The sequence below is a fragment of the Octopus bimaculoides genome, chromosome 19, assembly GCF_046866305.1.
Source record: "Octopus bimaculoides isolate indiv1 chromosome 19, ASM4686630v1, whole genome shotgun sequence".
NCBI classification, from domain to species: domain Eukaryota; kingdom Metazoa; phylum Mollusca; class Cephalopoda; order Octopoda; family Octopodidae; genus Octopus; species Octopus bimaculoides.
This window is the reverse complement of record NC_142946.1, coordinates 54,567,704-54,593,885: the sequence shown is the minus strand read 5'-3', so window position 1 is coordinate 54,593,885 and position 26,182 is coordinate 54,567,704. Positions and strand designations below refer to the sequence as shown.

General features: G+C 35.2%; 1 protein-coding gene across 3 annotated transcripts; it reads right to left on the bottom strand.

Annotated features, from left to right (window-relative positions):
• Positions 1–3,419: 3,419 nt before the first annotated feature.
• On the bottom strand, positions 3,420–25,075 carry LOC106875419 (uncharacterized). 3 transcript variants are annotated; one of them, XM_052974636.2, is made up of 12 exons: positions 24,966–25,075; positions 21,770–21,892; positions 20,233–20,339; positions 18,510–18,706; positions 16,939–17,195; positions 15,206–15,244; positions 13,174–13,288; positions 12,317–12,382; positions 12,164–12,211; positions 11,086–11,250; positions 10,479–10,564; positions 3,420–3,998 (listed from the first exon to the last, which is right to left on the bottom strand). In XM_052974636.2, the coding sequence occupies exons 2-12, from the start codon at positions 21,876–21,878 to the stop codon at positions 3,877–3,879; spliced, it is 1,311 nt and encodes a 436-aa protein (XP_052830596.1). In that variant the 5' UTR covers positions 21,879–21,892; positions 24,966–25,075; the 3' UTR covers positions 3,420–3,876. The 3 variants fall into 3 exon arrangements, with proteins under 3 accessions (XP_052830596.1, XP_014779037.1, XP_014779038.1); XM_014923551.3 differs by lacking the exon at positions 3,420–3,998 and adding an exon at positions 6,301–8,031; XM_014923552.3 differs by lacking the exons at positions 3,420–3,998; positions 12,164–12,211 and adding an exon at positions 6,301–8,031.
• Positions 25,076–26,182: the final 1,107 nt, after the last annotated feature.

Below are 26,182 nucleotides of genomic sequence, written 5' to 3'. Positions count from 1 at the left end.
CTGTCCAACCATTTCAGTAATAGTTTCTGGCAGACGCAAGGCCATATATTGGGAAGAAGGAATAGTTAACCCCCAACAAGATCTGAACACAGAATAACCAAGTTCCACTGATTCTGCCACTTCAATAGCATGAGGGTTTATTGGACTAAAGAATGCCTAGTATTTTGCTTTGTTTCTTAGGATTAGATGAAAAAGAATCTCATCAAATTGTAAGCAATGTGTGTATATACACACATTCAAATATATGAAACTAAATGTTTATCCCATCTCATTACTGTATCACATGATCTTAGTGCACACACACATTACATACAGATATATAGACACAGGAAGTATTCATTAAAAACTGGAGAACACTTTCAAAATCTTCCTGAGTTTCCTACGACTCGTCTTGGCTAACTGTCAAAATATATTTATTGGAGTGTCAGAACACCACTGCGTACTTACGTAAGAACATAAAACAAATAGTAATCAATTTCTGAAAGCTGAATGTTGTAGAAATAAATATATTTATTCCCCTCTTAATCTGGAAATCTATTGAAGAGAAATTATTTCCAGCCAGACTTTCCCTATACTTTAAAATGAGGAGAGCAATGAGTCAAGTCTTTCTCTCTTTATTGTGCGTGTGTGTTCGTAGGAGAAAAACTAGCCTAGAGAACTAAAGAAGTTTTCAGATTATCTAACTGGATATCAGGTGAACAGTAAAACTCAATTCTATTATACATTCAACCTCGACCATTAATCACCCACACAAAAGAAATGTAAAACTTTACAGCAAGAACATAGAAACCTCTATCATTATTTTCTATACTTTATCAGTAATTAGTCGAATCCTCTTTTCATAAATCTGACATTACAGTTAAAAAAAGAAAAAGAGAATAACGAAAGGGAATAAAATTGCCCAAGCTAAAAAATTAGTAATGAATATAAAGAAATATTGACGTGTCAGGGGAGACAAGCTTCAGAGGTAGGTAACTCTGTACCCTAGTTTTGTCGGTGAAAGACTCACACCTTTCCATGTTTTGGTATTAAAAAAAAAACCCTATTTTAACTCAACGAGACCTTATTTAAGTCAAACGAAGGTATTGATGGTGGAGAAAAGAATAAACAAATACTAATTTAAAGAGGTTGTTCATAATTTCTATATTTTGTAAAGACCACAAATTTGTAGAGAAGCAAGACATCTTAGAAAGGCAGAAGACTACCTACAAGTTACAAAGAAATACTTGGTGAGGCGTGGCTGTTTGGTAAGAAGCTTACTTCCCAGCCACAGTCCTGATTCAGTACCACTGCGTGGGGTGGGGGTGGGGGAGATGTACTAATTACTTATTCGCTCCAGATAAAAATTGATGCTTTCTAAATATAATACATTACACCTGGATGAGGTGGAGAAATGCCAGAAATGTTTGTCCTACATTTCTTTGCTGATAAATATCTAATTACTGGTGTCAACTAATTTCACTGACTACCAGTCTTTCTACAGAAAGTATGTCTATTGAAAACGTTCATCCTATCAGAAACTACAGGAGTTCAAAGGAACTTACTTTCTTAATTCCATTTTCTGTAGCATTGCATAAAAGAAAGCTACAGCTTCCTGTAGGTCAGGGATTAAAAAAAGATTTTAGTACACTGCAAGTCTATCAAAACATGTAGGTGTGCATCAGTGCTGAAAAATAGAAATAATGTATCTTTAATTTTATAAATTCAATTGTTTCTCATGTAAAGATGACAGCTGGAAACTTCAAATTTGAATGTAGGTAAAGGGTTCCCATAACTCTGCTACAGGCAAATCACTCATCTATAACAGAGCTCTTTCCACAGACATGCCTAATACTAAGTCTTTAGCTGGCTTAAGTGACTCAACAAGTCAAGACCCATGAGCCATTAAGTATGTTACCTTCCATATATTACTGAGAGAGAGAAAACAATTACCATACACTTATCTTCAGTGGACTAAATTTAATTCATCGGTCTGATAACTGCATTTAAGAAAATTTAATGGGGCATTATTCTTGTGAATGTGGAATACGGTAGTTATCTAACCATCACCTATTTATGCAGTATTAAATGCAGTTTTCATTGATGCCAGAACACAGTTGCTCTGGAAAAAGATATTTTATTCAAGGCCACACATTTGTATAAGGGGATTGTTGATTGAATCAACGCCAAAGAATATTAACTCGTATCTAAGAGGTGAAAACCTATACTTTAATTAGCATTATAGCTGACATTCTCTTTTTTGCCCACAACTACAATGTTTTCCTACAGTCAAAAATCAAAATGTTTTTGTAGGGGAGATGGTTATAGCCAATTTAATAAAAACTCTCTACTCACTCAGGAAATTAAGTTACCAATGGGGACTGACTTCAGAATGTAATGGGTACTCAAATGCTGTCATTCAGTCAGGCACATTGTTATTTCTGGTAATTAACACAATAAGCCAGCACAAGAATTACTTCACATAGCAATATATATAAAACAAAGGATATTATCCTAACTTACAGAACAATTATTTTAAGAGGATTTGTTTGACTAATGCAGCTAAAATATTCCTGTTGCTTCACACATGTAGCTAGCTGCCTCATGACAGGAATTATTTCTGTTGACATTTAGTCAGAGAACAGTAAATAGAGAATGTGAGAAGTAGGGCAGTGTGACACTTGAACATACATACAGCTGTTTTCCCACAGGTCAATCTATGATGTACTTCATGTTGCTAACTCTTACCAAATTCACTCGTAAGGGCTGCATTGGGTGTTATGCAGTCAAATCGACCACGTGATTGGGAAGCAAATTCTTAATTAGTTATATCTGCACCAACCTAAAATCCAATTTTTCTGCACATTTTGCAATCTGAGAAAAAAGTTTTTAGTGATAAAGAGAGTGGCCACTGCATAGACCTGGGAGGGAGCATAACAGTAAATTAAGGTGAAGACCCTTTTTGGTCACAAATGACCATGGGATTGCATGTAGAAAGTTCCTCTCCAAGGCACAAGTTTGTTTATGAAAGACCAGCAGTTGCCCATGCATATCAGTCTCCCCTCTCCATGCCACTGATGTTGACCAAGGGAAAGGCAAAAGCCGATACAGCTTGGCACCAGTGATGCTGTAGCTCATTCCTACATCTGAATGAACTGGAACATGAAATAAAGTGTCTTAACACAAGAACTGAACTGACCACCTCATGATTGCAAGTCCAATGCTCTAATCACAGAGTCATACACCTTCACAACTGTCAATTATTGTTAATTCCAAGCTAGCCACGATCAAAGTTCTTACCACGACCATTCTGTCCTTTACTCACGAGATCTTAAGCTCATAGGGTGTAATTTGAAGGAGATGTAGCCGTTATCTCTACCATATCAAATAACTGGATATTTATAACCTGGTGTTAAATCAAGAATGATACAACTCAAAAATGCTCATAAAATATTTATTATTTACAAAATAAAATCTCAATACACAAAAGTGTGAATTCCTGAAAGTAAAAAGAAACTGTAGAAGAAAGATATATACACTACCTTCATTTGTCTGCTGGAATAGGAAACGTCTGAAATAGCTTAACTCACAAAAGTATATACATGAAAAACCTACCTTCATATAGCAGCTCATTGCTGAATTTTGTAATAGATAAACCATAAAGGCCTAGTACTCACCCAACAGTCACTTAGTAAGGCTTTAATCATCCACAATGGAGTAGAACCAGGTGGAGATGGTTAGTCTAAGCGACTGAACCAGCTAAATGACTTGGCCTGACTTTTGGGGTTATACTGACCCAGCTGGCAAAGTTCACAGCCAACATTCTAACAAGAGAATGAACAGGCAACATTCCCAGTTTCCAGAATTGGAAAAATGTTAAAACAGCAGAGACCACAATTAAGTCAGGATGTTGCAACAGAAAACAGGAGAAAGAGGCCATGAGTGGTAGTAGTTGTAGTAGCAGAATGTTAACCAAAAACACCATGGTAGGCAGAGACAGACTACTTCCATTGAATGGCCTGAAATATAGATATAATCCAAATTAAGAGACAAATCTGTACATTGTTATGGATGAATGTGGAGATTTGAAAAGTTAACTGCTGTACTTAGGCCTTGCAGATGAGACATGAATCAGAGAGATCCAGACGTAGAATGTGATGAATTCATGCAGTCTGTTGTAGATATTGTTTGGAAAGAAACTTTGTTTCTAATTAGTTGAAATATTAACTGCCATCTGAAACGAGCAACGATTAGCCATATTTCACTTTAGCATTTGTTTTGACAAACACCAGCTGGAGCAGTCTTCTTGACTATACTTACCAGAAGATAATTTACTCTAATCCATCCTGCGTTGATTCAGTGACATTTTCGGTAGACAATATAATTTGATCCTTTCATTCCAAAGAATTCCTTATGTTGGTTCCTTGTTTAAATTCCTGATGCTTTGTTATTTGCTTTCAAACGTTTTCGAAAAGTAGTGAGGTGAAATAGTTTACAACCAGGAGCTGAGGTGAATGAGATGAGTGCAAAGACAGGAGCTTGCATAACTGACAGTGAATCTTTACAATACTCAGGATTTTAATACAGCAAACATCTGATTTACTTGGCTGCTTTAGTAGGAAACTAGCTTAAATTTTGAAAATACAGGTCAGCTTCCACTCATCTTATTACAACAGCACTTTGGTAACATACTGCCACATGAAGAAATCAATGAAGCCTCAAGCAGACCAGCAAGACGGAAATTGTGTACCTACCATTCTTTTGACACCATATCAGCATGTGCAAGTGGTTCAACTTTCAATATTTCTGCAACATTTGCAAACTTTGTATACCTACCCAAGTGATATACTTCAATTTTCATCTTGTTTAAAAATTTTCCTTCCTGACAGTTTTTGGTAATTTAAGAATTTGTTTTAAGAGAGGTTTTTTTCTGGTTCAATACTTAAGTTTTATATATGCTCAGGTGTTTGGCAAAATATTACAAACAATGTAGCAAATAGCAATATAATTTTCTGGTAGATTTGTTAAAAGAGTTCCAAAAAATTATTAACATTAAGATTAAAAATCTTGTCTGACTTAGCATCAGCAAAACCTAGTATGAAGAGATAAAAACCATTCACAAACTCTTTCTTAAATTTACCATTTAACCATGGTGAACCATGTATTGAAGTTAGTTAAGATATTCTGACATCTATGTTGGCCAAATTAGAAGGTTCAAGATGTTATATCTTGCCAGATGGGCACTTTTAAATTCCTTAGTTACCTTTTATTCACTGACAGCAAACAGCAGCTGTGGTTCTATTATTACGCCAGGCAAAATGCTTGGTGGCATTTCGTCCATCTTTACGTTCTTTGTTCCAATTCCACTGAGGCTGACTTTGCCTTTCATCCTTTCAGGGTCGATAAATTAAGTACCAGTGAAATACTGGGGTCAATGTAATCAACTAGTCCCCTCCCCTCCAATTTCAGGCCTTGTGCCTTTAGTAGAAAGGATTACCATTAGTATTAATAAAACGGATACTAAAACTCATTTTTCAATCAGATTTACAATCTTGACTTGACTGAAATTGCGTCATTGAAATAAGTTGGCACAGCTTGAATGAGAGAGAGAGCCAGATTTTGCTTTGCAGATATTTAAATCATAAATATTGTGTGGATGTAGAGACTAAACTTTCTTTGTTTCATTATTATTCTGTATTAAAAACTTGAATTGCTTTAAAAAACGTTGAACAGGTATCATTCTGAATAGACTTCTTTTGACCAAAATGCATGTCTCTCGGTTGGTTTTAGGTGAAACTCAGGTAATTAACAAAACAATGTAAAGTTATATATATATATATATGTGTGTATGTGTATATATATATATATATAATATATATATATATATATATATATATATAAACAAAAAATAAACATATACTGAGAAAACTAAGTTTTTCTTGGCCGTATGAGACATAATACTTCTTCCATAACTATAAATTGACAAGTTTTAAGCGAAATTTTCTCCAGACACAAGTTATATGACAGGTACGGATTTGCAAAGCTCCAGTTAGAATAATTTTTTTCCACAACGCTGTTAAGTTGCTGAATATATCAATTCACTGGGAGAGGGTTTTGTTAATGTTGAAGACACCAGAGATGATGATCAGATCCAATAAGGTTAAAGTTTACTTTAACGTATTAAAATATAAGACAAGTATTTACAACTAGAAACCAAATTCAATGTCTGCAGAGAATCCATACACTAGTTGGCTAGCTTCCTTTTTCACATATTCCAGTCACAGACTTGTCATCTCAAGGAATCAAGAGTAACAAAATAAGTTTACAACTGTTGAGCAGGATTTTATTGAAATACAAGGACTTGTTCTTTGTGGAGAGAAATTAGACTCTAAGCCATCATGTGACATTAAACACAATGCCCAGTGGAGTTTTTGTATATATACTTGTTAGATTCATTAAGGATTGGTCATTTGATTACAGTGAATGTAAGTAAAGAATGTTTTTTAAAGAACTTTCATTATGTCAAGTTGTGGGAGTTTCTTCAACAAAAAGTTTTAATTGCAGCAGTTGGAGAGATTTAGGTGGTTTTTTCCCTTCATAGCCATTAATTAAAATGAACATACTGGAGGACCAACAATATTTTTAAAATCACGGCTGGCAAAATGCTGCTTAAAATAATACAATGTATTACAAATTACACTTGCAGTGGAAATTTAATTCTTAATTTTACTCATATGGTAAAATAATTTAGCAAAGATGACTTACAAAAAGAAATGGGCTAGTAAATTTTCTAAAGCTATTTTGTATTGTAATATGAAATTTGAGTAAGAGATCAGAAACCCACTGCAGCTCATTTTAAGGTACATCATTTAGCTTAGAATGGAGCTAATTAAACAAAAGGTAAAGCAAGTTTATTTGAATTACAATTTGGTGGTTTAATTTATTTCAAACCAATCCCATTTAAGAATTTGTAGTCTTCATTTCAATTGTTTTACTTGCATGAAAATAGGTTACACAAAAAATTAAGAAGGCTTACAAACATTTGAATAATTTTGTAATAAAAATAAGAAACATTGAATGACAATGGAGTGAAAGTTGATGACAAAACAGCAGAGGTATTAATGTTCAGGTGTTGATGAGAGATTTTATACTAATGTCCAATTGTAAGTTAATGTTATGCCATTTGGTCTAAAAATTTCCGATGATTAGCACAGATGGTTAAATATTCGCTCAGGGAACTTGTTTAAAATGCATTCAGGTTGTATGATTATCCTTTACTTCAGGTAATGGAGTTCAGTTGGGGATTTGAAGTAAACTTCAGTCCAATCAAATGGTAAAGTCATTGATCGTTCAAATAAATACCAATCAGTTGTATAAATGGGACATGTGAACTACATGTTGTAATGAATAGTCAGAATGGCATCATCAGTTGAGGTTTGATTACAGGAGGTTGATAAGATTCACAAAGGAGGTAAATCAAGTGGTAGTTCTAAAGTCAACTAGTTTTAGACAATGAATAGTGTAGCATGAGGAAACTGTAGAAGGACTGTAAAAATTTTGTTTTCTCAAAAAGAAAAGAAAATATCAAGTTAAAGATATTTAATAAACTAAAATACTCTATTGACTATAAGTGGTTGAAAAAAGAAAATTAGCGCCTGAATGGCGGTCCACTTCTTGATGGTCCATCTGCACCTCTCGGACGTTTGGCTGAGGGACCTCTAGAGTCCTGAGGAGCAGGGCGGCGACTTCCAGAAGGATAGACTTCTCGACTGTATTCTCCACGTTGATCACTGCCAATGGAGCCTCTGCGAGACATAGGTGGACCACGAGATGACATAGGTGGTGGCCCTCTGGAGGAGAGTGGTGGTCCTCTAGAAGAGATAGGCGGGGCTGGGCCCCTTGAGGACATGCTTGGAGGTGGGCCACAGGATGAAGATGGCCCTCCTCGTGAACTGCTAGATATATAACTGCGATGTGTGCTGGAAGAAGGTCCATAGGAAGAGTAACTGCGTGATGGAGGTCCTCTGTTTGGATTCGGAGTGTCACGAGGGCCTAGAATTTACAAATATCACCATGCAACTAGAAGAGGTTGCTTTTAAAGTATTGCATGTAACAGTTTGGAAATAAAATAACATTTGTTTAAATGCAAACAAGAGAATATTAACAAGACAGAATAATCTAACATTTCACATGTAGTAGAAAACAATGCTTTAACAAGGACTAATTAAAATTGTAGAACACAGTTGAAACAGAAAACACATCTTCTTCCATCATCATTATCCAAGGAAAACCCCAATAAACCCCCAAATCTCAAAAACACCACCCACCCCTCAAATAATGTTCCAATGAACAAAGGGCCATTTAGTTTTCAGAATTCCAACGAGTGATTTGTTAGTTAAAAATATTTTCATGATCCATTCAATTCGTTCTGTAGATTTTCAATTTGTGGTGAATATTTGCCTCTTTAAAATTATTCAGTTCAGCTGGTTCAAAGCACTTTTGATAATTGGCATAAGTTTTGTTGTTTTTTTCCCTTTTTATTGAGTCAACATTTTCCAAGAACAGATATATGTATATGTGTATTTCTAACTCTCTAAGTATGGCACCTGCAGTTTGAAATAAGTTACCACAAATTTCTAGTTAGATTGCACAATGCTGAAACTATCTGCTTGGGCTCAGATATTTTTAGGCTGCAGAAACTGTTTCTTGTGTCCAAATTTGATAATGATAGAATGTTATACTAGCTGTATTTTGATTGCCTGTACAGTTGTTCATAACATCAAAAGCATGGATGATGGGATAAGTTGAAGATTTCATTGAAGCATTCATACAATTGAATGTAGTTGAAGTTAAAATTTTTTCAGGAATTTCTTTCTTTCTTTGTTTATCAATTTCTGACAAGGTACATTGAGAATCAAGCCAGTTTAGTTTGACCAATGTCAGAAACAAAGTTAAGATATAGAATTATTTAAAACAAAAGCCAACGAAGCAAACTTTGTAAGTTACTACAATAAATAAATTAAATAAAACAAACAGCCAATGAAACTAATATGCAGATGGAAGCGTTTGAGTAACTTGCTTTTCTCTTACTTTCTTTTCTTTTTTGTTTTACTTTGTGATTTAAAAATTTTAAATTACAACAGAAATTAGTAGTAAACTGAACATAAAGGAATATTTGTAAACCATCAAAATCTCAGATGCTTTCAAACACAAAATTTTTTAATACATAAATTAGTGAAGCTTTTTTATGCACACAACATTAACTTCTGTATCATCATTATACTGAGAAATCATTCCCTACTGTCAGACATTTACATTTTACCAATATTAGTGAGTTAAACTAATTTGGCAATAGTATTAAGGCACCAAGTTGAAACTAATGGTCAGATAAACTGAAGAACTAATGTTTTTTAAAGACAAATCAATAAAATATTTGACTCCTCTACAAGTCACATTTCTAGAATGCAGACAGGTTATGCTAAGTAAAGCTTGTAGTTCTTTTAAGCAAATGACAAGAGTATCATAATTAGAGAAATGGTAAACCAACATAGGATTGATATTAGACATACAAATGATCCATGTGTATTAGTGGTCTACAAATGAAAATGCAAATATTCAGCAAAAAAATCCCCAATTGACATTGTGACAAATTAGTCGCAAATCAGAAAAGTTGGTTGTGAAGATAATTGATTTTCACATTTTTGTATTGCATCAGCTGTGTGAGCCCTAGCTATAAAAATAATGCTCAAGGTACCATTTGCAAAACATGGTACTCAATGTGCCAACAACTATTAAACACATGACTAACACTGACCAGTCTAGCTTTCAGCAATGTTTGTAGTAATTATCAAGATACATAGGATGACATTAAACACTAAGAAAATTTGCAGAGTGAAAAAAAACTATATATCAATATTGAAGACTTGCTTAAATAATGAGCAGCTGAACTAATGTCTGGCTTAGTTGTGCTGACATTTGGAAGTGAAATAATGTTCGCTAAATTTTACACAAGTCAGCAATTAATAATTTTGAAACTGAGCAATACAAGTAAAAATATGAAAAACAGTTGCAATTAGTAGTCCAAAAATGTCCCCAAAATTAGCAAATCAGTATTTACATTAGAGGACTAATAGTCAAGTAACTTGTATTAAGCTCATAATTACAAATTAGGGTTTTGAGAACTTAAGGTTGAAGGTCTTTCAATGTTTGTAAAACTACAAGGTTGTAACATCGAATGACTGGCTTCTATTTTAAGCCAGTTTTAACATTTTTTCTTTTTTTATTATCAGAGAACCTATTTTAAAACTATCAAAATATCTTGTACTAATTTCTTGTGAAGTCAACACTCACAATAAAAATTCAATTAGGAAAAGTTAAGCAGTCCTCTAAACTCACCCAAGACTCATGCACTTCACTGATACCTGCATACACATACACAATTTAGTTAAATGAATCAACTTTAGCTGAATTTTGTATTTCAGAAAAATGATCAAACTCACCATAACTTCTGTAGGAGTCGTACTCACGAGGAGAGAGATCCACACCTCTGTCATAATTATGGCTAGAGAAACTACGACCAGATTCCCTGAGAGAACAGAATTTATAATACAATAACATTCAACAGCAAAGAAGACATCAAATAGTATTTACAAAGAGGATAAGGGTGTTATATATTAGTAAATAAAAAATTGCTGATGATGATTCTTAATATCAGGACCAAGGGTTTTCCAAAATTGACTTAGAGATCTCAATTTCTAGTGGTCCTAGGTTTACTGTATTATTGACAGCGAGAGAATGACAAGGATTGTGCAACTTGCCGTCCAAGAAATACTATATATAGTAATTTTAAGCAGAAAACAGTTTCCATTGCACTCATAAGGTATTGAGCAATTTGAGGCCATTGGGATGTCCATCAATGGAAGACATCATAATTCATATCCTCTCAATGATAGTGAAAACTCTAGTTGGTAGTAGAGCAAGGTGCAAACTGACCAAGCACGAAACTTATTGTGTAGCTCACATTGCAGAAAGAAAAAACACTTTTGTACAAGAACAATGACAAAATGAAAAACGTTCAAGTATTACATTAAATAAAGTAGACAATACCTGCTGGAACCATATGATCGACTACCACGACTAGTGGAAGACGTGTGTTCTCTAGATACAAAATTCCGACTGGAATACTCTCTGTCCAGATCATCATATCTTGGAGAAATGTAATCTCGGCTTGAACGTGAAGAACCCAAATCCCGATCAGACGATATATATTCTCTATTCAAACAAACAAAAAAATAAATTTCATAACTTTTTCTTTACAACAATTATTGGACTTAAATACAGAAACTGTTTCATGTACAACTGGAAGACACCTTCACTTCCAGCTGTGGCTAATGAGTGATTCTCTTTTCTAGTTTTATGAGAAAAAAAATTAACATTTTTTTTTGGTAAAATTTCTTTCTTCCAACTTTGCTTAAAGGCCCAAAATAAGTTGCGAAATCCACATTTAGTCAGTATGTTAACTTAAAACACACATTTCGCAAACCAGATAAGTTTGTTTAGAGCAAAACATTTTCTGGGTTGATGAGGATCACAGTTTCCCACCTCCACCCAAGTCTCTTCCCCTCTTATCAAATATTCAAATACCAGATCACCACCTGCAGCTGAGAGTTCCTTCAGCCTGACACTTTGGCAATCACGAGGGCATTGGATAGAATGCCTCACAATATTTACTCACAAAGTTCAGCTCCTGCCAAAGTCAACTTTGTTTTCCATCCTTTTAAGGTCAATATATGAAGCAGCAATCCAGTGTGGTGCTTTGGCAGAACTGTCAGCAGCAGATTGAGCAAGATTCCTCATAGTATCTACTCTGGCTCTACAAAAGCAACATTAGATAGAATACCAGTGCCAAGAATACTAGAATACATAAGTGAAATATCTAGTGACCTCAGTAAGCACCTAACATCACTACTGATCACAGGCCTTATTTAATACCAAGTAATTGACACATAGATATAAACACACACACACCTTTATTATAATTTAAATTTTTCCGTATTTTTAAAGCCTAACTGCTAGGAAATATTTATATTTCTGATGACCAATTTATTCATTACTGAAGGTTTTAGTGGAGAATTAAGGTGACAAAAGTTAAAAAATTGTTGTAGAGATTAGTCAGAGAACTTACCCTCTATCTGCAGTTCTCAGAGCGCCATCATTGGTAGAGAACACCATTCTTAAAACATGCAAATATTTAAAATCCAAGCTCAGTTAACAGGAAAAAGCAGACATAATTATAAAGTTTACTATTAAAGTATAACATGTATTAAAACTGGCTTACCTTGAAGATATCTTTTCACGGAATGAAGGACGATCAAAATCCCTGGGGCTAAATTCTCGGAATTCCCTGAAACAAAAGAAAAGTATTTTCTAGTTTATATAAAAGAAATCTTGTCCTAAACAGTTTTTAACTCATTAATAATTGAATGTATTCCATCATGAAACAATTCTCAATTTTTAGTGTAGAGTAGGCAATCCTCCTTTCCACATTTTGTACTTCAGTAACATACACATTTCATTTCTACAATAACACTTTCAGAATCCAAGGGTTTCCACTCCTCTCCCTCAACTCCTATGCAATGACCACAGGCATCAGCAATCATGGGCCTCTATAATAAAGTCTGATGATCCATGACTGTTCTTGCGAAAGACGCAGCAGGAATGTCTCATTGCTTTCTGCCAGATTACTTACAGTCTATTCTGTTATTCTTGAATCTGTTCTTGAGACGCAGGGCCTTTTTAATTTTGAAGCAGGGGCAACAATTGGTTCACATGACAGGGCTTGTTCACACATTATTAGTGGGCCTGTGTGACATGTCCAAGATCAACCTACCAAGTTCTGAATATCATAGACAAAGTACCATCTCTGGCTACTTGACTCAATATTGGGGCCTCTGACAAGGATTGCAACCTCGAATCGGAATATATTTGAGAATAGTAGTAGTAGTGCTGGTGAAGGCAGTGGGGATTAAATAACCATGCTACCCAAACTCCCATGTTGAGCTTCAGAGTTTAATATTTGGCCCAGATACCACAAATAAAATTCATTTTCCCTGTTACATACACTACAGAAAAATGGGGAATACATAATTTATAATCATATTTGCATAGAAAAAAAAACAAAAAAAAACGACGTACCTTTCACTTCTGTATTCTCGCCTCATCTCTCTAGGTGGAGATGGTGCAGGATGAAAATCTCTGCTGCGAAGGGGTCCTCTTTCAGGTACACCCATAGACAATCGGTCACTTCGGCCTACAATAGACAAATAACTGCATAGACATACAAAACAACAGAAATGTCTAGATAAAGATCAATAAAAAGATCTAGACACACACAGAGTTAATTCCTATTGTACATTTGTAACAATTTTGTAATTAATTTAATACATTAAATCTAAATAATACTCAAGTTACAGCATGCAATTAAATTGAATAGTCATTATTAGAAATTAGTAGATAGTAAGTTATCTACATACTGCACAGAGACAAATAAATTGAAATATGCAAATGTAATAAATGTAGTTAATATCTAATATCATGCAGACGTTAAAGTAAATTTTGAAATATCAGCTTTAAGGATGACTAGAGAAACTGCAGGAAAAAAGAAAAAAGAGCATTCAATATAGGCAAAGTGCTGAAGTTTGTCATCCTTTACCAACTATTGAAAATTCAACAGCAATTTTGACAAAATTTCAAGAAACACACAGCCCTGAATTTGAGATTATTAGTGTGACACATAAAAAGAGAGCCATCTTATGATGTAAACAATAGTCACCTCCCTTCACACTATTTACTACAGCCCCTCACTAGATTAGATATACTATACTTATTAAGAGAAAGAGACTATAATGTAATAAATAAATCTATCGATATAATTATGAATATTTATAAAATATTTCAGTAATCTTCATTTAGAATACAAATTTAATAAATCAGGAATTAAACTGGTTACATAAGTAGCTTTCACAGTCCAAAAATTTGTAGTCCTGAATCTCCCTTGGGTTTAGTTACCTGTAACCAGTCTGTGCACAGACAGACATTTGTAAATGAAAAATCATTTATGTCTATTTGCTTGTATAGTCAGATGAAATTCACAAAAGCAGATTTTCCATAGCATTTTTTGTTGCCTGTTCCTGCAGGTTGTGTATGGTGGTTTACAAATACAGACGGAACCGGTTTTCATGGACTGATCATCCTTTAAAACTGCCATGATCTCAATAAGAGCTGGCTTAATCACCTCTGGGTGAATTCCGTTACAAGACAAGACGTAGTGCATGGAGTCAAGACAAGGAAACACACACAATGGGCTTGGTTTTAATTTCTGTCTAACTCACTCACTCTTGGGTTGAGGTTATACTAGGAAATACTTGCCCAGGGTACTGAATAGGGAGACTGAACCTGACACCAAGTGGTGCAAAGCAAACTTAAGAGAAGTCAGGAAAAATTGGTTTGTTAGAAATATATTACCTGACTGAAAATCATGTATATACAAAGTCAACAGAAGCTTTGTACTAATTCACCTAAATTTAAAGGAAATTATTTTTTTTTTCTATAGAAATGAATACAAGTTTGTAACCAGATGTATAATGTAAATTAGGGTCTTCAGAAAATAAAATTAATAACTGAAAGCATACTACATAAAAATCATAACTTAGTTTCTAAATATTTTAATGATGAAAAGGTTCAGTGAAGCCTTAATTTTACAGAAAGGGCTGAAACAGAAAATATTTCCTCTCTCTCTCTCTCTCTCTCTCTCTCTCTCTCTCTCTCTCTCTCTCTCTCTCTCTCTCTCTCTCTCTCTCTCTCTCTCTCTCTCTCTCTCTCTCTCTCTCTATATATATATATATATATATATATATATATATATATATATATAATACTTGTCATAAATGGAAGAACAAAGACACACAAAGAAGAAAAATTACCCCAAACTAATTATAAAAGATAAGCCCAGATATTTGAATTGGAGGATTCTAAGAATCTAACTGAAGATTTGTAAGACCTTTCTAATTTTAAATCTGAATTTGTATATTAGTAAAATGCAACTGGTTAAAAGTAAAAAAAAAAAAAATCACCCATAAATAAAAGCAAAAAGGGGATGAAAAATACATTTATATAGTAAAGGCTATTTCTCATTTCACCCTAATTCTTCGGAAAAATTGATGTTTACCTGACTTTTCCCAATAAGGTGGGGAATTGTATTCATCATCTGTAAAGAGAGGAAGAGGGGATACCCAAAGTAGAATACAGGAAAGGGAATTTTAAAGCACCCGTAAAACTGATGCCTGATTAACATAGCAATTTATTATAGATATATATGTATAAATATATATACATCCAAGAACATGTTACAACAGTTACTTCACAGTCAATTATATATATATATATACATCTGCACAACTAACTACTATGTGGAAACCAGTTAATAACAGCAAAAATTAAACTAACAAACCAGAACAATTTGAAGTTAAAAATCAGAAGTACACAACATTATTTGGTCACATGTGCCAATAATTAAGTATACTGAATTACACGATGTTAAAAGAAGAAAAATCTGTCATTAGGTAATTTCTTCATAATTCATGTTATATAGTAAAAGATAAAATAAAAAGAAACAGAAAACAACTAATGTGTTAAAAGTGAAGAACACATAAGATATATACTGTATATTAAAAGTAATATTGAACTGAAGCAATTAAGAGATAGTTAACTACAATATATACATTAAGTTCTTGATATTACAAAAATAAATCTTTATGAAGACAAATTTCCATTTAAAGAGGGGAAAAAATGAAAAATAGTCAAAAAGAAATTTACCTTCAATGAATGAGTTAGGCTAAGTTATTAGAATAGACTAAAGATAAATTAAATTTCATAAAATATATTCTCATCTGCATAGAGGTAATTAATATCCAGACTGAGCAAATGCTTACACTGAGCTGTTGCTGTTTAACAGCAGTGCTCTGGAACTGGTATGCCAGAGTGTAACCTGAATATAATATTTTCCCTTATACTTTTAGTTCAGGTGTGCCGCTGAATTCTGGAAAGAATATAAGTGTACTGCAAGCACTGGTCTAAAGGATTGATATATAATTTAAAGATCATTGGAACATAATCCATTGCTGAGATTTTAAGTTTCAGATAATAGAAATGGTGATAATTACGTAGAATGTAAAGTATTCAAATAAGAACAATTTCAACTGAGTCAATGGAAACAAACAAAATACTGTTTAAAATATTACTTCACTCACATTTAAGGAGAGCAGTGTATATGGACATCCTAGAATATGAGAGTGGTGATTTGGGAAAGCCATCAGATTGTGGATTTGAAAGAAAATATATACACTATGTAATTGAAGAACTCTTGGGCTGCTAAGCATGTCACAGTAAATTATTTTAAGTAGATTTAAAACTATTCTTGCAATCTAATAGTAAATGTCAGTTATAATTCCGTATTATCAGGATAGTAAGAGAATGATTATTTTCTGTTGGAGTAACCATTGCTACACTTTGTTAGCAGGGTAAAATGTGGTATGCAGAATTACATGCTTGCCCAAAGGGCACAACACATCTGACTGGAATGATGACCATATAGTCTGTAGTGTACCACTTTAACTTCGTTGATTTAGCACTTATTTACTGATAATATATTTTTAAAATTTCACAGACTTAGAAATCTAGTCAGTTGAAACCATTAACAATTACAGAAGAATTAAACTAAACATTTCAAGAAGGCATCTAGTTAGTTTATCATCTTCACAACAACAAAAAACTGTAACTCATTAGATAACACCTGGTAGAAATGTCAAGTCTTTTTGAAAACAAGAACAAACCAACAATTTTTAAGAAAACTACTATTAAAACAGCATCAAGAAAAGAGGGGGGGAAAAAAAAAACACCTACCAAAGCTGGATCTTCTTGGAGGTGAATCCATACTTCTAGGTATGCCTCTTCTTGGTGGCCCACTGCGAGGAGAGAGATCACGAGGAACACGTGATGATATTGGTGGCCCTCGAGAAGAATCTCTAAACATACTTCGAGAGCTTACAATTGGTGGTGAAGGTGGGCCTCTTCCTCTTAAAGAGGGTGGTGAGAAATGCCCTGGAGGTCCACCTCTCCCTGATGGACGCAATCTTCCTGGAGGACCTCCTCGGAATGAACTGAAAATATCAGGTTGAATAATTCATAACTAGAATGACAGAGGATTGTCTAAAAAAAAAAGTTAACTCATGAAACAATACTAAACCAGGGGTTACTGAGTCACATCCCTGGTCATCACCATAATTGCAAAATGAGCCTGAGAATTAGGCAGACACCCAACAAAAATAATGGATACAGTTCTGTATTTAAGGGATGAAGAATTATTTACATTTGACTGATATTTGTCCTCATCTTCTTTGTTGTTAACACAACATTTTGGCTGATATACCCTCCAGCCTTCATCAGGTGTCTTGGGGAAATTTCGAACTTGGGTTCTCATTCCTAAGGTATTTTTCAATGTTTATTATTATTCAGGTCACTGTGCCAATGGCACATAAAAAGCACCCACTACAATCATGGAGTGGTTGGCATTAGGAAGGGCATCCAACTGTAGAAACACTGCCAGATCAGACTGGAGCCTGGTGCAAACCTCCTGGCTTCCCAGACCCCAGTTGAATTGTCCAACCCATGCTAGCATGGAAAACGGATGTTAAACGATGATGACTGCCTGGAATCAACCTCGGAATCAGGGTTAGTAGCCAGTGGACAATTATGGAGTGAATTTTAGGGCTTATAAATCTGATATTTTCCTATCCTTCCTTAATACCAGTTCCAGTATTAAGGAAGGATAGGAAAATATCAGATTTATAAGCCCTAAAATTCACTCCATAATTGTCCACGGGCATATGGCGTAGCAGTTAAGAGCATAGGCTACTAATCCCAAGATTCCAAGTTCGATTCCAGGCAGTGACCTGAATAATAACAACATCAAAAAATACCTTAGGAATGAGAACCCAGGTTCGAAATTTCCCCGAGACACCCAATGAAGGCTGGAGGGTATATCAGCTGAAACGTGTTAACAACAAACAAGATGAGGACAAATATTCGTCAAATGTAAAAATAATGTATACCATCACTATACTAACTCAACACTGATGTTTCCTATCAGAGTATTAGGTGTCTCCTACACCAATATTCTTATTCCCTGCCCTGGGTTCGGATTTGTAGGAGTGCAGTCATGGCATGTCTTGAGCACTTTTTTAGAGTCTATCTCTCTCTAGGTCTCACTAGTTTCTTTCAGGAAAAGGGAGAAGAATCAAGATTGTACTTCAGCATATTGAAAAGGATTAAAAGTAAAGTCGACCTCAGTGGCATTTAAACATAGTGCAGTGAGCCTAAACAATTACTACAAGGACTGCTAGTTGGTTGCTTTACAATATTCTTAAATCAAATATCCAATAAACGATCTGGTAATTTGATGCTATGATATATACCTTCCGATAGGCCTTCCACGAATGGGCTTCCCTGCAAAACCACCTCTTCTGGCTTTTGACAGCTTTTCTCTAGCAGTTCTCAGAAGTAAAGATGGTCTTCCACGAGAACCCCTTGATGGTGGTGGTCCACGCCTATTTCTCTCCAGAGCTTGAGGAAGAATTGCTTGTTCACAATGAATTTCACGGCCTTTCAATTCCTACAAAAGAAAAAAAAGTAAAAAAAGGCTAACTTTAAAACTAACAAATGAAAGTAGTAAGATATTAAACCTGAAATGTTCAGCACCCAACCCCACCCACTTTCAACCAGAAGATCATAGAAAATTATCTTAGTCATTAAGCAGTTAAAGACACTCATTACCACAATTGCTCCACATAGGATTTGAGCACAGCACTACAATCTGATGAAATGGTATATAGCAGATTTCACAACTGACAAAAGTGAACTATACCAGCCACAAAACTTATTTTACAGCATGGAAAATTTGGTCATACTGTATCATACATCGACTATAGTCAATACAATAATGACTGGACAGTTTTTTGTAGCAGTAAGAAATTGTTCAAATCCCACCACTGTATTTCCTCCTCCTGGACTGCTTCAACTGACTATTCTTTACTCATAATTTGGACAGATATTGGACATTAATAAGCATCAACTGAAGACATAAAGAGCAATAGACTTGCTCTGAACTGTTTCTGCTATTTTAACACTAAGTGACTGACTATTAATCTCCATTTTAACACCCTTTTCCATGCTCGTGTGGATCAGACTAAATTAATTTTCTATAACAGGAAACTTCAACTGTTTTCAAGTAAGGTAATATTTCCTCAAGTCCTTCAAATACAAACAGCACAATGGCTGGACATGTTACCCCAGACAATCACAAAAGAATGAAAAGAGTGAGGTTTGTTTACAATTAGCACAATATCAAGACAAGGAAATCCAAACACACACAAATACAAAGGGCTTCTTTTAGTTTCTATCTACCAAATTTACTCACAAGGTTTTGGTATGTCCAGATCTATAGAAGACACTTGCCCAAAGTGTCATGCAGTAGGACTGAACCCCAACACCATGTGGTTGCAAAGTCTCTTAACCACATAGCCAAGCCTTGGGGATATACAAGTAGCAGAAACAACTTATAGGTGTCTAATTTGAGAAGATGGAATGGCAGGTAATCGCCCAGTAAGTAATATATATGTGGTTCAAATCCTGTCTTTTCTGTCTCAAATTAGTGTTTATAAGTAACAATTCTTAATAGGTAAAGTGCCACATTCCTAAGATGTAAGACATTTGACCCTTTAGTATTCAAACAGGCCATATAGAGCCCAAACATTCTTCCTGATTTATGTTGAAATTGACCAGATCCAATCTCTAACACCTACCCTATAATGTCATCATCATCGTTGTTTAACGTCCGCTAAACGATGATGATGAAGATGATGATTGTCACTTGAGTAAGACAAAATACACATTCTATTGTGGTTGTTTTAACTGCAAGTCATTCTAATCCAATAGACTCATTAGAAGTTAGAGTTGTAACCGTTCTGTTATATTCAGTTATAATGGTAGTGGTAAAATCTGAACTTGGGAGTCACCACTACTTTTTCACTATGTTATTCCAAAATACATCACAAGCTCCACAAAGGAGGAAATGAAGTGATTGTAAAATCACAATGAGATGTGAACTGCATTATATCAAGCAAGGAAAAAAGTACCTACTATGCCATCAACAGCTTTGACTGCATCTTCTGCATCCAATGGATTTTCAAAAGTGACAAAAGCATAGCCTCGAGATTGACGACTTTCTTTATCTCGAATAATGAGAACTGGAAAAAGAAATAGCATGAATCAAGCGAGATAGCTCTGCAATGTAGCAGTTACAAGTGATTAAGTGTATTAAAAGAGGAAATTATAAAATTTAAAATCATTTGTTTTTGCAAATGCACAGTCCAACCCATGCTAGCATGGAACATGGACATTAAATAAAGATGATGACATAACACAAATGGTGAAGCTCATGGCAAGCTATCGGTGCATTATGGTTTCAATCCTCTAGGGAAAGTTAAGCATCAAATGCCTGTTCCCTTAAAATATAAAAGCCTTGTACTCAGTAAAAATTGGAGAGAAGCATTTTCATTATCATTTAACATCTAGGTTCCATGTAAGCATAGCCTAAGGACTGTATTGTGCTTCAGCATAGTTTCTATGGTAGGATACCTTTCCTAATACTAGTGAGATTGTCATGCAACTTGAGAGGAGGGGATTTATGCTAACAGATGAAGACTGAGGTACAAGAGCAGGTTCTTGCTGTAGGGGAGCTAGCTATATGGTTACTCACATTTAGGAGAGAGAACTGAATTAGCAGTTTCATGTGCAAAGGCTTGGAATAAAGCATCTCAGTTGAAAAATAAGGATGAGCACCTGGAAGGGAATCTGGCCATAGAATACTGCCTCAAGGTGTTTCATCCATGACAGTGCAGAATAAGTGGACATACTGCTGAAGCCTCTAGTTACTTGATATTGCCCTGCTTTCAATGTTCCAGAGCCATCTTATCAACCTCTGACCTGCTCTGTAACTCAGAGTAGGTTGTCTTCTAGAAACTGCCAGTTGTACTTTACATTCTAAGACTCTCCTCCTCTTTCACAACAAATGCATCACCCTAGAATCTCTGTGAAGCAAAGAGATCGTTTAAGTTTTCACACCTTTCATTTCCAAATTCTCAGGAGTGAGTTTGTCTCGTCACCAATCATCTGTCTATGTCAAGTGATGCATTTTCCACAGGGGAAAGACCGAGCACTTTTTTTTTCTTATTTACCTGTAAGATGTGTGACAAATTTTTAAGTTGGATTATGAATCATTATTATACATGTTTGTGTGCATGTTAATTTATTTTATTTAGTAAATGGCATCTATTTCATTTCCTAGTTTTCCTTCAAAGACAATTTCTAGTAGTTCCTTCTGTTTTACCTATATGGTACACCTGTTCAAATGATAATCCAGAAATTTGTACATTTCTTCTATTAAAAATTTTGTTGTATATTCATTGAATATTAGCTAATAGCTCATTTTTTTATGCTGATGTGTAAGTAAAATTTAAATAATGCTGTATTTTGTTGAATTTACCTGTATTTAGATTCACTTTGAGACAAAAATTATACAACAGATATGGTTAAGAAAGTTTTGTTAAACTGTGTTTTTGGTTAGAAATATGGTAACAAAAGGGTTAAAAATTTCAAGTAATTAAAAGATTCTTACTTTCAATAATCTTGCCGTATTTCCCAAATAGATTTTCTAACAATTTTTCATCGACCTCTGGGCTGAGGCCACCCACAAATATTTTTCCAGGCCTGTCTTTTTCAACCATCTTCACAAATAATTCTGAAAAGTTAAATGTAAATTAATTACAGAAGTAATTGTTTACAAATTTGCAAATCATCATCATCATCATCGTTTAACGTCCGCTTTCCATGCTAGCATGGGTTGGACGATTTGACTGAGGACTGGTGAAACCGGATGGCAACACCAGGCTCCAGTCTGATTTGGCAGAGTTTCTACAGCTGGATGCCCTTCCTAACGCCAACCACTCAGAGAGTGTAGTGGGTGCTTTTACGTGTCACCCGCACGAAAACGGCCACGCTCGAAATGGTGTCTTTTATGTGCCACCCGCACAAGCCAGTCCAGGGGCACTGGTAACAGAATATCACCAGATAAAAGTGACAAATTGGTGAGAGAACAGCTAATGAATATAAAGTTTAGTTAAGAGTGAGGGAAAACACAAGTGACTTCAGGTGTACTCTAAGAGATTGGGCTATAACAAAAATGGTACTGAGGAGTCCTAAACCTGAATAGTTGGAGAACTGTTATGTGTAACAAGCATACAAACCTGTAATGATGTGGGTCTACTAATGCTAATATGGAAAGTGTGAGAATGTAAAATCAGGTGAGTTAAGGGGGGAGCAAGATTTATGTGACAAACGATATGTAAAGGATGGGAAAATAGCTGATTAAACAATGTATCCAGTCATGGAACTGTCTTCACTGCCATGGCAACAATATTAAAAATCACTATAAGAAAACTAAAACTTACAACCATAGTATTGAATCTAAACAACAATTAACAGCCAGAGCTTAAATATCTCCTGTCAAAAATTAGATTTCATCAGGGCTCGAATTAAGAGAGATCTGATAACCTATTGGGTTGTAAATAGCCGTTAAAAACTCAATTCATGCAGTGCCTCTGGAGAGTCCCTCAACAAGTAGAAATGAACTAGACTGTAGACAAATAAGTCTTCAATTTTACAGCAGCAAGAACCCCTAACACAGCAGTACTACTTTACACTTCAGGCCCATGAGCACAAACAGTGGTAGTAAGAGAATATGCACTCCTGATTTTACAGCTGGTTTTCAGAACTCGTAAACAGATGTTTAAGTGTTCAGACTAAATCTAAGACATATTCTGAAATTTGTTACAATACTTGACTATATCCATATTACATGAATAGGATAGGAGTCCTAATCCATTTATCAAAATATTCACAATATTATAACTGGATTATGGATAATTTTCTTCCTTTATGAAAATTTAGTGAAAAGATCTATCGGGTATTGGATAACAATGAAACAAAGGCATTCCAGTTGTGATCATTCCATCTATTTCCTGACTGTGTGCAACATTGCACCAACAAAAGGTAATGATAATAGGTCCTTCGCCCGTTTGACGATGAACATCCCTTTGTTCGATCAACTGAACTATATACTCCTGAAATTAACGGCTGAGTATTCTACAGACAAGTGGAATACTTAGTAGAGTGCATGCACGCGTGCACTGTAGGAACCTTGATTTACATGTAAAAGGCACTTGTCCAATATACCAGACAGTGAGATCGAACACGGGGACTCATGACTGCAAAGAGAATTACAGGCGTCCATAAAAAAGAAAAAAAAAGAGTAACATTAATTTCAAACTGTGGAATCTTATGCTACGAGGGGAAAAAATCTAGCTAAAAACGTTTAAGAGCATGATTCTCATCACCAGACGTGCTGCATCTAGGACTATATTTTGCAAATGTAACTTTCTATTTTTTTATATAGCACGGTGTGTGATAAAAAGGGAGATTTCACTGCTATTTTTGACAGGCTGAGCAAAGTTCCCTCACAGACTCCGATGCTATTAAATGGGCATAATTGCAGATTGGTGCTCTTAGTTTCGTATTAATTTTCTGAAAAATGCAGTTTTTAATGATACTTTGCAGAAATACGTTTTCGAGAGTGTAAATTACAATTACATGATAAAATTTAGGAAAACATTTTTTGGAGATGTTTTGGATCGTTCTTCCCCTGACTTTTGTAACTACTAATTTCTCTAACTAGTATTTTTCAATTTTTAACAGATGTGTTTAAGATCTTACATAATCTACACTCTCTATTAAAGGTATTTTTGCAAAATGTCATTTAAAAATATGCATTTTAAAGAGAGCTATTTGGAAAAGTTGTCAGGGTGGGGGAACCACCAATCTGTAAGAATGCCATCAAATGTCGCAGTGACATATATCGAAACTGTGATAATGATTATATAGCATAATACTAGTCCGAATATATAAGTGTATAATGTATACAATGCATACTTGTTTACTAATAGTTGTCCAATTGAATCCAATGATCAGTCAATGTATAATATTGTAGGAGCAGCGAAAAACGTGATCGCATACTGCTGGAAATGGCAGCCAAATTTCCCAATCGGCTTAAAAACGTAGAAATGGCAGCTTACATTAGATAAGATGGCATGCTTGAATAATAGACGGCATGGTTATGGCTGGAACGCTTCTGATAGTAGGTCTACGAATTCAGGGATAATATGGGATTAAGCGTTAACAACAGTATGAACTTCATGAAGATGAAGGGAAACGTACGTCATAGCGCGACCGATTAGAAATAACACCTAAATTCTCCTTAATAACACTACTATGCACGGGAAAAGGAAGGTCAAATTGTATGGAAATTCGAAAAAGACAGGGTAGTCATGTTGGGAATGTCCTCGCTTAGACGCATGTAATCACAGAAAACTTGAAACTGAGAAAAAATTAACAATTTATGGAGGTACCCGTCTCGTTCACATGCAAACAAACAATATATATATTTATAACCAGATAAAAATACGACATAGGAAATACAATTCTGATAGGACATAACACAAAATTTTATATATATATATAGATACACACACATATATATATACATATATAGCTAATATATATGCGTGTGTGTGTGTGGCTAATATAGAGATTATATATAAAATTTTAACAAAACTAAACACCTTATTTCTCAATTCTTATTTTTCACATGCAAAATGAAGAACGGTCTCGCTATTCGAAAATGAATTTAAGCAAGAAAATAATACACTTGCAAGATAACAATATTTTAAACACTTAAGAATATCATAAGATTAACTTACATGATGTTAAACGAGCGGTATTATAAGAGTATAAACTAGAAATAATGAGTCAGACTCGCCAACAGCGTGTCTGACTACTTGTGAGGTTCTTGGTTAATTTTTTTCAATATGGCTGTCTATCTCCTTGTCTTTCACGTTCGCTAACTGAATGCTGAGATAAAATACACTGTTTAAAATCTTAAATTTTTATATACTAAATAGAAATAGAAATTTAATAGTGAAGAGAACAGTGATTGCCAATTTATCTATCTATAAAATGAAAGTGATTGATACTGAACTGAGATTTGCCGAATTGCTCGTTCGGTAATTTCCGTAAACAGAACAAGAGAGTGAGAGTGAGAGAGAGAGGGAGAGAGCTTTGAAAGAGAAAGTAAAAACAGTTACGTTCACACTCGAGTGTATGTGTGTGTATAGCTATATATATTATATACTCTTACTCTTTTACTTGTTTCAGTCATTTGACTGTGGCCATGCTGGAGCAACGCCTTTAGTCGAGCAAATCGACTCCAAGACTTACTCTTTGTAAGCCTAGTACTCACGCTGGTGCCCATTTCGGGGATCTCGTTCCCTCGCCAAAACACCAACGCACCGGCCTTGTCTCTCCGTAGCTTGAGGCCCAGTGCAGCGCCTCCCTCCATGGTCTCTGGTGGCTTGGCGATCAGTCCGAAACTCTTCAAGTGGCCTATGACCCCCGTTGCTGGCATTATGGTTTCATCCACAAGGATGTCATCGATGTATGAATTGGTGGCCCTTTTTACTCTGTCCACCTTTCCCAGGATGGCCTTGAGAATTGTTGCCATAATTTTTGGCGCTGAATTTAGCCCAAACCCCAGCCTGGTCAGACAGTATGTCCGTCCGGCCCTTATACCTGACAAGCTGATGCTTCCAGAGTCTCTCAGCCACATGCACCTACAGGTTTGCCGACTTCAAATCGACGATCGTGACGGTTCCTGTAATCTGCCTCCACTCTCGCAAGGTGTCCCCGCAGACATCTGTGGCCTCGCCGCCCGTATGACGTGGTCATTCAGCTCTCGGAAGTCAAGCACTGGTCTGACCGTATGCTTTGTGGTCTGTACCACCGCCATCAGCGGCAGGACTCCGCTCTCTACTTCTTCTTCCCAAGGGATCAATATGCCCTCCTTAATCCACCGCTCCGCTTCCCCCTCGAACTCGCTTCTGGTATCTCCTTTCAAAGTATGCTGGTAGCAGCCCACTTT